The following is a 15,475-nucleotide window of genomic DNA, read 5'->3' as shown; positions in this document are numbered from 1 at the left end:
CACCATCCCAATGGAGTTATCTTTCTAAGCAGACAAGGAAACATAGTGGTAGATTCCTGTATCACCACAGGAAGGCAAATTTAGTCCTTGCATATTAATGAAGGTCAAGTTTGTACAAAGGAAGGGGCAGCTAGGTGGCACAGTGGATGAAGCACCAGCCCTGGAGTCAGGAATACCTGGGTTCAAATCCAGTCTCAGACACTTAATAATTACCTAGCTGTGTGGCCTTGGGCAAGCCACTTAACCCCATTTGCCTTGCAAAAACCTAAAAAAAAAAAGTTTGTACTAAGGAAACTAGTTTTGCACAATTTTGTAGTGGAGTATATGGTAAAGAGAAGCAAAATCTAGAGTAATAAATGGTAATCAGCTTTGAAAAGTGATTTGAATTATTTTACAAAGTAATGAACATAACAAATTGCACATGATGATGATATTTTTATCTTACTCTTTTTTGATCAGCTGGAGTCAAGCAGGACCTTGAAGGTCAACTCCAGAAAGGGTTACACCTATATTGAACTGTCCCATTTTCTTCCCTGCAACCCTCTTGTGATCACAAAGCAAGGAAAAGGTGAAAGAAAATCCAACATTAGATCTTTAAAGTGATGCACATCAGTCTCAAAAAAGATAGTACATTTTAAGGGAATTAAAAAATGAAAAACATTACCCAGCTAGCTGACCTTGGGCAAATAATTTAATCCCATTGCCTTGCAAAAGCAAAAACAAAAACGACAAAGAAATGAAAAAAACATACCAATAATTACAGGTTCATGTTTAAGAAGTTAGCACATTAAACTACATTTTGCAGATTTATCTGCTAATTTTAAAATTATGTCTTTAGAGTCCAAAGATTTACCCTTATCTTTTAATGACATCACAGCCATTCTCTGTATCTTACACAGGGTAAAATGAATATATTTTAATAAACTTATTAATTTAATGAGTATATAGAATCATAAAATATAAGAGTCATCATTAGATAACTTAGTCTATTCCCCTAAATTTACAGATGAGTAAACTGAAGTCCAGAATGAAGAGTGACTTGTCCAATGTCACAAGCGCTTTAACATTTGCACACAGGTATTCTGATGGCAAATCTAATATTTCCCCTCACTTAGACCAAGATCTTCAAAAGAAAGCAAATGAAATTAATTTAAATGGATCCAAATTATATAACGCAAGTAAAAATTTATTAAAAATATCAAAATTTCGGGACACAAAACATTAAAAAAACTTTTCAAATTGATCTTCATGTTTTATTACAATCTATCTAAGAGTTACTTCTCAAGTCACCCTATAACGTAGAAATAGAATATGTAGTAAAGGATGATGTTACACACCAGGAGGAGCTGGATTCTTATGAATACAACCAGGGCAGCAATGCAGAGAGTCATGAATAAACAAATCACAGTCCACACAGAATACATTTTGGCACACAGTGCAAATATAAACCTGTGATAAAGAGTGAAAGGAAGGGCAGAAAGAAAAAAAGTTAAGATTGTCAAATGTTTAATCCAACATAAGAATTTAAGAGATATACTATGCAGTGCTAGCGAAGAATTCCTCTCTACAGAAGGGCATTAGTTATTTCACTTTTTTGTTTATTAATTTCCCCCCTATTTCATTCATTTCATAACAGTAATAGTTAAATTTTTTGTAGTTTTGATAACTTAACAAAATATTAATAGAATTTTTTATATCAAAACTAACATTAGAAAGATGTACTTTGTGAGAGGAATAAGTGTTTTGTAACGGACCAATATTGAATACAATGGCTCATTTAGAAAGTGTTTCACCATAATTTTCATTTGCTTTTTATTCAGTATTTGAAGTTGAGTGCTAGCTATAGATTTCAGAAGAGTTGTTCACATTTTTACTTTTTTTAGTTTTGGGAACTTTTTAATATTTAACTTTTTTTTAATATTTATTTTGAATTTTACAAATTTTCCCCAATCTTGCTTCCCTCCCCCATCCCCCACAGAAGGCAGTCTGTTAGTCTTTATATTGTTTCCATGGTGTACATTGATCTAAGTTGAATCACATTTTTACTTTTAAAATGAGTATCTTATCTCTGTCTTTCCTCTGCTTCTTTGTAGGGGTGGGGGAAATTGGATTTGGAATGCTGGATAGCATGTCAATCTCTTCAGTATAGGTTGATATTGCTAAATTTTCATCATCTTTTTTTTAATTCTCTTTTATAAGGGATCACTCTCTGGGAGGGGGATACAGTGAGAATTTAGGTATGATATAAAACCAAAATATACCATTAAAATTATAATTTTAAAAACAATTTTACAATTGTTACTAAATACAAAGTTTATTATATCTACCTCTTCCTTGGCAGAGAGGCAGAGGACCATGGGGGCAGAACATATACTATCAGACTAAATTACCGTATTGACTATTTTTGCTTAAATGTTTTTTCCATTACAAGAGAAAAAAGATAAGAATGTTCAAAAATGAGTAATAAGAATAATAAATTATGAAGCTTAAAAAATCAAATTAAGTGATTTTTCTAGTTACGCTTATTTTATAAATTGAATTAGAAATTGTCAGAACCATGAAACTATTTCTTAAAATTTGATAATAGTATACAAATAAAAAATCAAGACGTGAAAGTGAATCGAAATAAATGATCATTGCTATCATGTTTGTTTCTTAGTCAAACTAAATTTATATTTAAATGCCAAAGTTTCAATTGTGAAAATCTTTTTTCCTAGTCCCTTTAAAGTGAATATATAGCCACTTCTTTCCATCTTTGCCCAATTATTCAAAATTAAAATTTGTACAAAAAATTTTATGGCCAAAAAAAAAAAAAAATCCAAGAAAACAAAGACACTTTTTCACAAGGACACTTCTTATATCATAAGGACTTTGCCAAGACAGACTGACAAACTGTATTATATTAAAAGGTGTATTTATTCAATGAATGAATCTATGTTGCTAAGAAAACAAACACTACAGTCATGTGATTTTTACCAATCTGTGATGGCAGCCCATATTCAGACAACCTCATACACTGTACTTGGCTAACAGAGCAAAAGGAAAGTTAGGCTTGTCATTCTTATATGCTACTAGAATTTTTTTTCTCTATAAACCCTCAAAATTTTAGGGGGCAGCTATGTGGCACAGTGGGTAGAACACCTACACTGGAGTCAGGGGACCTGAGTTCAAATCCAGCCTCAGACACTTAATAGCTGTGTGACCTTGAACAAGTCACTTAACCCTATCATCACCTTGCAAAAGTCAAAAGCAAAACAACAAAAAGAACCTCAAAATTTTAAAGCACGTAATCTAAACAACAGGGTTAATAATACTATTAAATAAACTTTATAATTTAAATAATTTTATAATGGAGTAATAAGGAATAGAAACTTCTCACAAATTAAGTACAAAGGAAGCTTATACAAATTATTTAGTAGCATAATTAGAAAATATTGGCAGTATGAATTCAAAACAATTAAACATTTATGAGGCAACTTGTGAAATTTTACTCCTATCTTTATAAAGTTATTAAAGAAATCTACCAGAATAAAGTAGTCAAATGCTATGCAAATATAGATCATTTAGCTTACAAAAATAACAATCTTTTTTTTCCCTTCATCCTCTTCCCAGTGCCAATTCAAACTAATATAAGAAGCAGAAATATCCCAGAAATGAGCCTTCTCATAAAAATTATTAGGCATCATTTCAGAAGAAATGTGGAGAAATAACTAAAGCCTTCACTGGGAGTTTCATCTCTGAATTTCCCTTCTATTTATGACATTAGGTCTGCTGAGGAATGAAATGATAGTTCTGAGATCTAACTGGTTAGAATCTGGCCCTTACACATTTATTTGTCCTTTAGATATTTCCATAATACCCTGCCTAAGAGAAGCATTAAAGACTTCTTGGTAATTAGAAACCAAGTTAACTTACATGTTGATCTTTTAATTCTCCTAGGCATGCCTGACAAAATCTGGGGGGGAAAAAGAAATATTCTTAATTACTTTTTAAAAATATAATCAGCTCTAAAATGGCATTTTACACCAAGTTCTATTAAGGCAAAATTCTAACCACTGGAAATAATATCAGAAAATTACAATATATTATAAAATAAATTAAGATCCTCAATGAACAGATTTGGTTACTCTAGAACACTGGATTTTGTTGTTCTAAAACAAATAACATCCTTAGGGGCAGTCAATCAATGAAAACAAAGGCCTTAATACGTCTTTAGGGTTTGCAAAATGCTTCACAACTGTATCATTTTACCCTCACAACATCACTTGGGTGCTATTCTTATCTCCATCTTCTGGATGAGGAGACAGATAGAAGTGATCCATCCAGAAGCATCCAGTTAGGAAATGTCTGTGGTGAGATCTGAACCCCAGGCCTTGACTTCAGGTAGCCACTGAACCTTATAGAGTTCACTAATTAATGCACCCAGTCAATTAAGCCCTAGTATCTACTATATGCCAGGGACTGTGCTAGGATCTACAAGTACAAAGACAGAAGAGAAATGGTTTCTGTCCTTAAGAAGCTCACCTTCTTAGGAAGGGAATCATTATTTGTGTGTGTATGTGTATGCATGTATATTTGTGTGTATACAAAAGACACACAAAAGAGATAGAAGAAAGCCTTGGAGGGAAAAGAATCCATGCCCTCCCCCCATTCTTTTCCCTCCTAGGCTTTCTTCTATCTTTTTTGTATATAGTAGATACTAGAGGAGGTGGAGCCTTCCTTGAAGGAGGCCAGAGATTCTAAGGTATGGAATGAGGAAGGAGTGTGTTCAGGTCTAGGAGACACAAAACCTAGAGATGGAGCAGAAGGGCCAGTTTGGCTGGGTCACAAGAGTGTGACTGATGTATAAGATGCTCAGCTAGAAAGGTCTGAGATGTAAAGGAAAACTCTTAAATGCCAAGCAGAGCAGCTTTTGATTCTAGAGATAAAAGGGCAGGACTGAAATTCATTGATTCATTGAATAAAAAAAAAGGCTCAAAGGTGTGTTTTCATAAACAGAAATGCCCCTCAGTAACTGCATAGAGGCAAGAAGACAGGCAGGTTCTGCATAAAGACACTAGCACTTTTTCCACTGGTGTACCCTGCAAGCAGGATGCAGAAATAGAGAACCCTCATGCCTGGGCCTGAATTTGGAAGGATTGGAACAGCCTGACTCTTATTAAGCAGAGACTTTCTGATTCTAGCTAAAACCATTCTTCTCCAAACTTGGTATTTTCTTAGAACTTAGCACAGTATTCTGTACACAGTGGGTGCTTAACAAATATTTAATAATTTAACTAAAATCTTAGCTATTCTTTAAAATAGCACCTCTAGGGGTGGCTAGGTGGCACAGTGGATAGAGCACCGGCTCTGCAGTCAGGAGTCCCTGAGTTCAAATCTGGCCTCAGACACTTAATAATTACCTAGCTGTGTGGCCTTGGGCAAGCCACTTAACCCCATTTGCCTTGCAAAAACTAAAAAAAAAAAAATAAAAATAAAAAAAACCCCTCTAATAATGAGGACTTGGCTACTTTGTGCTCATTTATAAACATTTCTGAAAATAATAAATCTGTTTCTTTTGCAATAACCTTAAAAAAGGGGCAGCTAGGTAGCACAGTGGATAGAACACTTGAGTTCAGATCTGTCCACAGACACTTAATAATTACCTAGCTGTGTGACCTGGGGCAAATCACTTAATCCCATTGCCTTGCAAAAACAAAAACAAAAACCCCTCAAATTCAAAGGGACATTGCCCAAATTTGGTCAAAATTATTAAGTTTTTAATTCCAACAGTCATAAAATATAGGGTGGAAAGACACAGTAGCTCATCATCATGACTAATGTTTCCAAAGACCAGAATTTTTATATTCAAATTTTTCCAACAAGTATACATTTACAGTATACAAAGTCCCAACCCCACACAACCTGATTAGGTATTTAGTGCAGAGGAAAGAATGGAAGGTCAAGCTTGGAGACTTGCTCAGTCCACCTCTGTGACACAGACACACAGACACAGACACAGACACAGACACAGACACAGACACAGACACAGACACACACACACACACACACACACACACACACACACACACACACACACAGTTTCCTGACTCCAAGATAAGTCCTCGTTGCACCACACAATGGAGGTCACCAGAAGATCTGGTCCCGGGGAGGCTAGGTGGTGCAGTGGATAGAGCACCGGCCCTGCAGTCAGGAGTACCTGGGTTCAAATCCGGTCTCAGACACTTAATAACTACCTAGCTGTGTGGCCTTGGGCAAGCCACTTAACCCCATTGCCTTGCAAAATCTAAAAAAAAAAAAAAAAAGATCTGGTCCTATCCTCTCTTTACAGATGAGAAAAATGAAACCCAAAGAGGTTAAATAATATGCCCAAGACTTGATTTCACATCCCTTCCACCAGACTGCATTCTCTTCTCATGCAGCATCTTATTTTCCTTTCAGAAGAATTTCATCTTCTTCACAGCAGACCAAAACAAGAAAGAAAGCCAAAGCTGAGGTTGCAGTCTTGTTAAATTTAGGAATTAACAATCTATCTAAATGTTTCCATTATTACTATTTGCAATACATTATAGTTATACATCAACCTTACCTCTCTCCTTTATATTCTTCCAAGGAAACTTCTTGAAATGCCTCCAAAGGAAACAGATGATGATATGATCATGCCAGATGAGGAGCAGATACCAACGTTAAACCTAACATACAAAAACAAGTTTAATTGCTGAAAATAAGGGACAATAACCAAAAATCAAACTGATAAACTTCAACTTACATCCTCCCTATCAGTTCCTGGGAATATCAATTTTATGTATTGTTATTCAAATTTACAGGCATGTAATGTTTATCAAAATCATTCAACTGTACACTTTAAATAAATCTGTAATATCCCAAAACTCACCATTTTTTATAACTTTTCCTTTGTGAATGAAAAAATTGAAGATTTTTTAAAATTAAAAATCCTACTTGACCTTTTCCTGGACTGTAAGGTCCTTTGTAGAGAGGATATGGGGCACTTAGGTGGCACAGTAGCTAGAATATCAGTCCTAGAGTCAGGAGGACCTGAGTTCAAATCTGACCTCAGATACTAGACAATGCCCAACTGTGTGACCTTGGGCAAGTCACTTAACCCCATTGCCTTAAATAAAATTAAAAAAAAAAAAGGAAGTATAGGAAAGCTTGTTTCAAAACCTAATTTACACTTGAGTTCCAAGAGAGCTCCCTCTTATGGTTGGTAGCCTTACTTAAACTTATTTTTCTATAACTCCCTACTTAATACACAAAAACATTACTGAGCAAATTTCTAGGCCAGAGTGGTTCTTCCCTGAGATTATCTGAAGGGAAATGCCTGATTCCATAAATACATAATAGCAGGTATCAGGAACTAATATATGCAAGGTAAAGAGGAATCCTTTCTACTAGGCAAGAGTAAAAGAGATACAAGAAATAATTGAACTTTTAGACTTACTTAAACCAAAATCACAAGGGGGGGGGGTGTCTTAGGGTTTATCTAGTCCACTTTCTTCATTTTATATGTAAGGGAACCAAGGCTCACAAAGCTTACTTTGCTTATTCAGGGTCATCTAAGTAGTAAGTAGCAGACCTATGATTAAGAGGTGATCAATCAGATCATCTAAGGCAATAAATTAAAATTATGAGTAATGGTGACTTACCACAAATTTTGCATTCAACTGGAAGTTCAGAGTACTTAGCCCGACACTGTGGACAGAAGTACCCTCCTAGGGTAAGGCCTGGCTCAGGACTGCTATCCAAATGCCTTTAGGGAAAAATTGTGAATGACCATTTTTTTTAGTGTAAGAAGAAATTTCTGAATAATCATTATTAAATAAAAGGATGTGAAAGTAGCTGAATGATATACTGTTTTAATAACTTTTTTTATATCACCTTCATTTCCAAATATATCTTTACCCTTGCCTCTCTTACAGAACTATCCTTAATAATAAAGAACAAAAAAAGGGGTGGGGGGGGGAAAGTTCAACCAAACAAATCAACATATCAAAAAAACCTAACTTGATATGTAGTATTATATAACCACAGTACTCCACTCTGCAACAAAGTGGGAGGAAATTAGTTCTCAAAGTTCTTCTTGGGTTTTAAAACTGGCCACTATAATTTCCCTGAAATAAGTTTTGACCATTTGTTTCTTGCTATTAATGTTTTTTACATTCATGTTGTTTTATCATGGTGAATATTTTTTCCTGGCTCTGTTTACTGCATTTAGCATCAGCTCATATGTCTTCCCATGCTGCTCTGTCATCATCATATTCATCATGACTTATAGCATTATGATATCCCATTACCATTGATGAATTATTATTTTTTGGGCATTGCTCAGTTGAAGATGTCATGTATTTTGATAGAACATTAAAAAATGTTGACATTCTTAATATACAATCACTCTGAGATTTATCCACATATTCCACATCAATTCTGCATCAATAACTGACAAGTATTAAGTACCAAAATGAACAATCAACATTGTCTTTTGTTTGTAATACTTTATAAAGGATTAAATGTTTATTTCTGTCAATGACCAAATTTTTAAATCTTTACTTACGCCATGCTGAAAGAAGGTTTAGCATCCTGATCAGACAAAGAAGCAATGGTGTGCTGTGGAAAACCTTTAAAGAAGAAAATGTATTAATGTCATTCTCCAAATCATAGCAATTCTGTGATTTAATACCTAAATTCCTTCATATAATAATGCTAAGACATTTTTAGCAAATTTCATTTCTCTAACTCTTAAGAGATCATCTCCTAGGTAACCACTAAATATGACGAAAGGTCTACAGGGACAGTGAAGTGGTGCAGTGGATAGTGCACAGGCCCTGGAGTCAGGAGGACCTGGGTTCAAATTTGACCTCACTTAATGATTACCTAGTTGGATGACCTTAGGCAAGTCACTTACTCCTTTTGCCTTACAACCCCCCCCCAAAAAAAGGGGTCTACAATTTGAATTTGTAACAAAGTTGCAAAAATTTAAGGCAAAAGAAGTAGGTGGGAGGTGATAGATATAATTCTGCACTCAATTCCCTAATTGCCAGGACTTCATGAGGGGTGGGGAAGTGGTAACAAAGGAAGTAGAGTAGGTAAATAGTTGTCTAATGATGAAAATGAATGGGATGGCAAGGTATTTCATTAAGTATTTACTATATGTCAAGCACAATGCTAAATTTTGAGAATACCAAAAAAATGACAAAGAGATAGTTTCTGTTCTCAAGAAGCTTACATTCTAAATGAGGGAGACAAGACAGGGAGCAAACAATGAGCACCTCCTAGGAACTGGAAGATGAATTCTCTAAGGAAAAGGGGGATTTAATTCAAAGGTCCAAAGACAATCAGTGAACCATACTATTATTAAATGACTTTACTGATAACTGAAATAAATCGAGCAAAAATTGTTTGCCTTTCTTTGAATTATCTAGTTTGTGGAACACTAATACACAATTGTTGAAGCTGTGAAATGATCCAAAACATTCTGGAAATCAATTTGGAACTATGCCCAAAGAGCTATAAAACTCTGCATACCCTCTAATCCAGCTGCTAGATTTATATCCCAAAGACATCCAAAAAAAAAAAGGAAAATGATCTATTTATAGCAGCTCTTTTTGTGCTGGCTAAGAATTGGAAATTGGGGGGATCAAATAAACAACCTGCGATATATGATTGTGATGGAATATTACTGTGCCATAAGAAATGATGAGCAGGATGATTTCAGAAAAGCCTGGAAAGACTAGAACCAGAACACTACACAGCAACAATTACATTATTCTTTGAAGAATTGTGTTCGACTTATTCTCAGCAACACAATGATCCAAGATAATCCCAAAGATAAAGCATACAATCCATCTCCAAAGAAAGAACTGACATTGTTTGAAAAAAGAATTTAGCATGCCATTTTCTTTCCTCCCCCCCTTATTCGTCTTCTTGTACAAAATGACTAATATGGAAATGTTTTACATAACTGCAAATATATAACCTATATCTGATTGCTTATTGTCTCAAGAAGGGAAGACAAGGGGGAGGGAGGGAGGGATAGAATTTGGAACTCAAAACTTTTTGTAAAGAACATTAATAGTGAGAAACAAATTTCAGTGAAATTATAGTGGCCAGTTTTAAAACCCAAGAACTTTGAGAAGTAATTTCCTCCCACTTTGTTGCAGAGTGGAGAACTGTGGTTGTGTAATACTACATATCAAGTTAGTTTTTTGATATATTGATTAATTTGGTTAAAAATGTTAATACAAAAAATTTAAGTAGTTTGTCTAATAAGACAATCAAAAATTCACAGCATAAAGTTCACTTCATGTTAGCTAAGTGAATAAGGGGATGAATCAAAAGTGATTATAACAAGTTATTTTCTCAGAAATTAGAAGATTCTTTTTTTTCTGTCTTAAAGATTTTATTTTGAGTTTTACAATTTTTCCCCTGATCTTACTTCCCCCGCCCCCCCACGGAAAGCAATCTGTCCGTCTTTACATTGTTTCCATGTTGTACATTAATCCAAATTGAGTGTGATGAGAGAGAAATCACATCCTTAAGGAAGAAACAAAAAGTCTAAGAGATAACAAGATCAGACAATAAGATATCTGGTTTTTTTCCTAAATTAAAAGGAACAGTCCTTGAACTTTGTTCAAACTCCACAGTTCTTTATCTGAATACAGATGTTATTCACCATTGCAGACAGCCCAAAATTGTCCCTGGTTGTTGCACTGATGGAATGAGTGAGTCCAAGGTTGATCATCACCCCCATGTTGCTGTTAGGGTGTACAGTGCTTTTCTGGTTCTGCTCATCTCGCTCAGCATCAGTTCATGCAAATCCCTCCAGGCTTCCCTGAATTCCCATCCCTCCTGGTTTCTAATAGAACAATAGTGTTCCATGACACACATATGCCACAGTTTGCTAAGCCATTCCCCAATTGAAGGACATTTACTTGATTTCCAGATATTAGAAGATTCTAACAAAATTCCCCTTAATTAAATTTCTCTACCTTCATTTGAAGTTACACTTCTATAAGGTAAACTTTGAACCTTCTATAGGGGAAAATGAATTAAGATTTTTGTTGTGGGGGCACCTAGGTGGTGCAGGGAATAGAGCACTGGTCCCTGGAGTCAGAAGAACCTAAGTTCAAAATCCAGTTTCAGATGCTTAATAATATCCTAGCTGTGTGAACTTGGGCAAGTCACTTAAACCCCACTGATTGTCAAAAAAAAAAAACCCACTGAAATGTTCAGAGAATATTTAAAAAGGTTTTTGTTGTAATTTTTACTGAAAATCAATATGCTGTTTTCATGCTTAATATTTTTAAATAAAGGAAACCAAAAATACTAAAGCCTTTAAAGAAACAAATTAGCTAATAAGACTGAAAATCAGGAAATTTAAATTTAAGAATTAATTCCTCGAGTTTTATCACTGCAAATGAAGAATTAAATGGCTAATTAGTCAGGAATACATTAGGAAAGTCATCAAAATTGAATATCTTATGAATGTATTCTCTTTCATTATAAATCTATTTTATCAATTTAACAGAATATTACTGTGCTGTCAGAAATAATAGATGAAGAATTTATAAAAATGAGAAAACATAACTCAGAGTGAAGTGACCAAAACTAGAAAAATATACACAACTACGACAATGTAAATGGAAGAACAAATACTTGAAACTGAAAATTATACAAATCAAACTTGACCCTAGAAGTTAAGAATATGAACACGCTTACTTTTTTAATTATATTTTTTCCAAATACATTAAAAGATAGTTTTCAGCACTGATTTTGAGATTTTTAGTTCTCCATTTTTTAATCTGTCTCCCTTCCTTCCCCCAACCCTACAACAGTGAGTAAACTGATATATACATTTACGATCATGTTGAACATATTTCCATGGTAGTCATAATGTGAAAAGAAATAGGAGAAAAAACATCAAAAAGAAAAAACTCCAAAAAACAATTTATAAAAAATGAAAAAATACAAACAACAACAGAATAAAAATAGTATGCTTTAGCCTGCATTCAACTTCTACGGTTCCTTTGCTGGATGTAAACAGATCACAGATCTTTTAAATTGCCTTTGATCATTGTGCTGCTCAGCAGAACTAAGTCTATTATAGTAGATCATCATATAATGTTGCTATTAATGTATGTAATGTTCTCCTGGCTCTGCTCCCTTCACTCAGCATCAATTCATCTTCCAGGTTTTTCTGAAATCCACTTACTCATTTCTTACAAAACAATAGTATTACACCACATTCATATACCACAAGTTGTTCAGCCATTACCCAAATGATGGGTATCTCTTCAATTTACAATTCTTTGTCATCGCAAAAAAGAGTTTTGCTATAAATATTTTTTACATGTGGGTCTTTCCCCCTTTTTAATGATTTCTTTGGGATTCAGACCTAGTAGTGGTATGTGCTAGAATGCACAGTTTTATGGTCCTTTGGGCTAGTTATAAATTGAATTTTACTTTCAATGAAATGATTCAAATTTCAATGATTCTGGCTTCTGGCATACTGTAAATGCTGTTGAAAGACTTAGCTGATATTTTCCTTTTGATGAACTACTTTTTTTAGGTGTTTTTTTTGAAAGGCAATGGGGTTAAGTGACTTGCCCAAGGCCACACAGCTAAGTAATTATTAAGTGTTTGAGGCCACATTTGAACTCAGGTACTCCTGACTACAGGGCTGGTGCTCTATCCACTGTGCCACCTAGCTGCCCCTTGCTGAACTACTGTTAAAAAATTCTTTTTTAATTTGTTACAGGAATGGCTTGCTGGGTAGGGGAGGATAGAGATACAAATTTGAAAATGAAGGTAATATAATAACAAAATAGAACAATAAATGGAAGAAAATTTCTTTAAAGTCAAAATTGGGGTGGGGGAGGGAAGCAAGATTAGGGGGAAAATTGTAAATCTCAATAAATAAAATCTTTCTTAAAAATAAAGTTAAAATTATTTTATTAAAAGAAAAACTGATATTTTAAAAATTATTCATTTTTAATAGTAAGTATTAGATGGATTATGGGAAGGTAAGCACACTAATATACTGTTGGTGGAGCTGGGAATCTTTTTTGTTTTTTAAGGTTTTTTCCAAGGCAATGGGAGTTAAGTGGCTTGCCCAAGGTCACACAGCTAGGCAGTTTTTAAGTGTTTGAGGTCACATTTGAACTCAGGTCCTCCTGACTCCAGGGCCAGTGCTCTATTCACTACACCACCTAGCTGCCCCCAGTATTACCATTTTGGAAAACAATTGGAAATTACGCAAATAGCGTGAATAAAATATCTATACTCTTTGATCTAGAAATTCTACTAATAGAGCTACATCCCAAGGAAACACAAAGCTCTCATATACATCAAAATATTTACAGCAGCACTTTGTATAGTAGCAAAGAACTGGAAACAAAGAAGATATCCAGTGACTGGGGACTGGCAAAATAAATTGGTAAATTAATTGTAATGGTAAAGATGAAAAATGTGATAATACAGAATCATAGAGAGACTTATAGAGTGAACTAACAGAGCTAAATAAGCATACTCAAGAAAACGATATGCACAATTATTATAATAACGCAACTGAAAAGAGCAACCACCATAAGACAAATGTTACAAAACGACAAAGAAGCAGCAAAAACTCAAGGAAGCAATGAGGAGACATCTTCACTCCTTTACAGAAGTGGGAGATTCAGAATTTTCTCATGTATTTATTAGTTTTGATTTTTTTCCCTATTTTTCTTTTTCTTTAAAAAAACATTTATTTTATAAATACACATACACACACACACACACACACACACACACACACACACACACACACGATGTATCTCCCTGCAAGAAATGGTAAGGATACTGAGAAATTCCGGCAATGTAAAAACAAAATACAGCAATAAAAATCTATTTATTCTTAAACAATTTTTTTATTTATCTACGCCAATAAGGTTAAGTGGCTTGTCCAAGGTCCCACAGCTAGGCAATTAAGTGTCTGAGGGTACATTTGAACTCAGGTCCTCCTGACTCTGGTGCTCTATCCACTGTGCCATCCTGCTGCCCCCCTGAAATTTATTTTTAAGAATACAATGAGGAGGGCACGGGGCAGCTAGGTGGCACAGTGGATAGAGCACTGGCCTTGGAGTCAGGAGTACCCGAGTTCAAATCCGGCCTCAGACACTTAATAATTACCTAGTTGTGCATGGCCTCGGGCAAGCCACTTAACCCCAATGCCTTGCAAAAAGAAAAAAAAATGAGGGGGGGCAGCTATGTAGTGCATTGGATAAAGCACCAGCCCATCCTCAGTCACTTAAATTGCCTAGCTGTGTGACCTTGGACAAAGCACTTAACCCCACTGTCTTAAATAAATTAAAAAAAAAAAAAGAATAAAATGAGAATAAAACTTACCCATACGAATAAGAGAGCATTCAGAACTTGAACTGGCAGGTGGAGGACTAACATGATGTGTTAGGAGTTCTTTGTAATGACTTTCATCTAAAATAACATGGTATGTCCCTAAAAATTTGGAGAAAATATAAAAAATTTAGCTTTTAACCATACAATCAAAATAGTTTCTATAAAATTTCATTAGTCTTTTTAGCTATATAAAATAAAAGGCAAAATTTGAAATAAAAAAGCTTTTAAGATAAATCATCCAAAAAACATCAGCTAGCTATAATATAGCTATAATTATGATTTAGAAAGATCAAAGTTAAAGAATCTCTGCTTAACATGGAAAATTCTCTCTCAATACATATATATTTCAGTCTCTGAAAAATGCTAATTATAAAGTTCCTTGGTTTTTGCAAATAGTAAATTGCAAATGGTTTTGCAATGATAAAAATAAGGTTGACAGTACTTTTGGTTATAAGATATATAGTGCTATCTTAAGTTGAATAGTCAAAAAGTATGAATGACTTAAATCATGTAATTCAAGAAGTAATACTTTTTAAATGGGAAGAGGTATTGAATATTCTATATACTTACCACCAGTTTCACGGGCAAGTACAGTACAAACTCGAACTTCTGCAGACAAGCCGATAACAGACACTCTAATTTTAGCTGCCTTTAAATTCTTCATAAGAAATAAGAGAGAGTGGTGGAGACATTTAATGGTCTCTTAGCAGGTATGTTAAATATACAGAGCACATAAAGACACTAAGGTTATCTTTAAAGCTGTAATTTTATTCTACTTTTAAAGTAAGTGATTGTCACCTTGATTAGATCATAGATGTTAGATGGATCACAGGTGGTAAGACTGCTAAAGATGATCAGGACTTCTCTACTTGTGTGCCCTGGCATATGTCTAAAGACAAGATAAAATACACTATAATCAGTGATAGCAAATTACATTTATATAATCTATAAGGAGATAAATGAGTAAAGACAGTTTAAAATTCCAGGAACATTAAGAAATGAAATATTCGTTATATGGTAATATCTTAGAAAGACATTGGGGCGGAGCCAAGATGGCGACAAG

General features: G+C 34.4%; 2 protein-coding genes across 2 annotated transcripts in view; one reads left to right on the top strand and one right to left on the bottom strand.

Annotated features, from left to right (window-relative positions):
* Positions 1-7,655, top strand: part of LOC141501489 (survival motor neuron protein-like) — a 42,042-nt gene extending 34,387 nt beyond the window's left edge. The window contains exon 9 of the mRNA XM_074205460.1: positions 6,614-7,655. The gene's annotated coding sequence lies outside the window, so the exon portion shown is untranslated. The remainder of the gene's footprint in view (positions 1-6,613) is intronic.
* Positions 3,914-15,475, bottom strand: part of GTF2H2 (general transcription factor IIH subunit 2) — a 29,670-nt gene continuing 18,108 nt past the window's right edge. Inside the window, exons 9-15 of the mRNA XM_074205459.1 lie at positions 15,211-15,301; positions 14,983-15,070; positions 14,404-14,511; positions 8,573-8,636; positions 7,668-7,771; positions 6,590-6,692; positions 3,914-3,955 (exon numbers count right to left, since the gene is read on the bottom strand). Of these exons, the coding sequence (XP_074061560.1) occupies positions 6,658-6,692; positions 7,668-7,771; positions 8,573-8,636; positions 14,404-14,511; positions 14,983-15,070; positions 15,211-15,301 (490 nt within the window). The 3' untranslated portion in view covers positions 3,914-3,955; positions 6,590-6,657. The remainder of the gene's footprint in view (positions 3,956-6,589; positions 6,693-7,667; positions 7,772-8,572; positions 8,637-14,403; positions 14,512-14,982; positions 15,071-15,210; positions 15,302-15,475) is intronic.

The sequence above is a fragment of the Macrotis lagotis genome, chromosome X (genome assembly GCF_037893015.1).
Source record: "Macrotis lagotis isolate mMagLag1 chromosome X, bilby.v1.9.chrom.fasta, whole genome shotgun sequence".
Lineage (NCBI taxonomy): Eukaryota > Metazoa > Chordata > Mammalia > Peramelemorphia > Peramelidae > Macrotis > Macrotis lagotis.
Note: the sequence above shows the minus strand (reverse complement) of the source record. Positions and strands in the feature narration are given on the sequence as shown.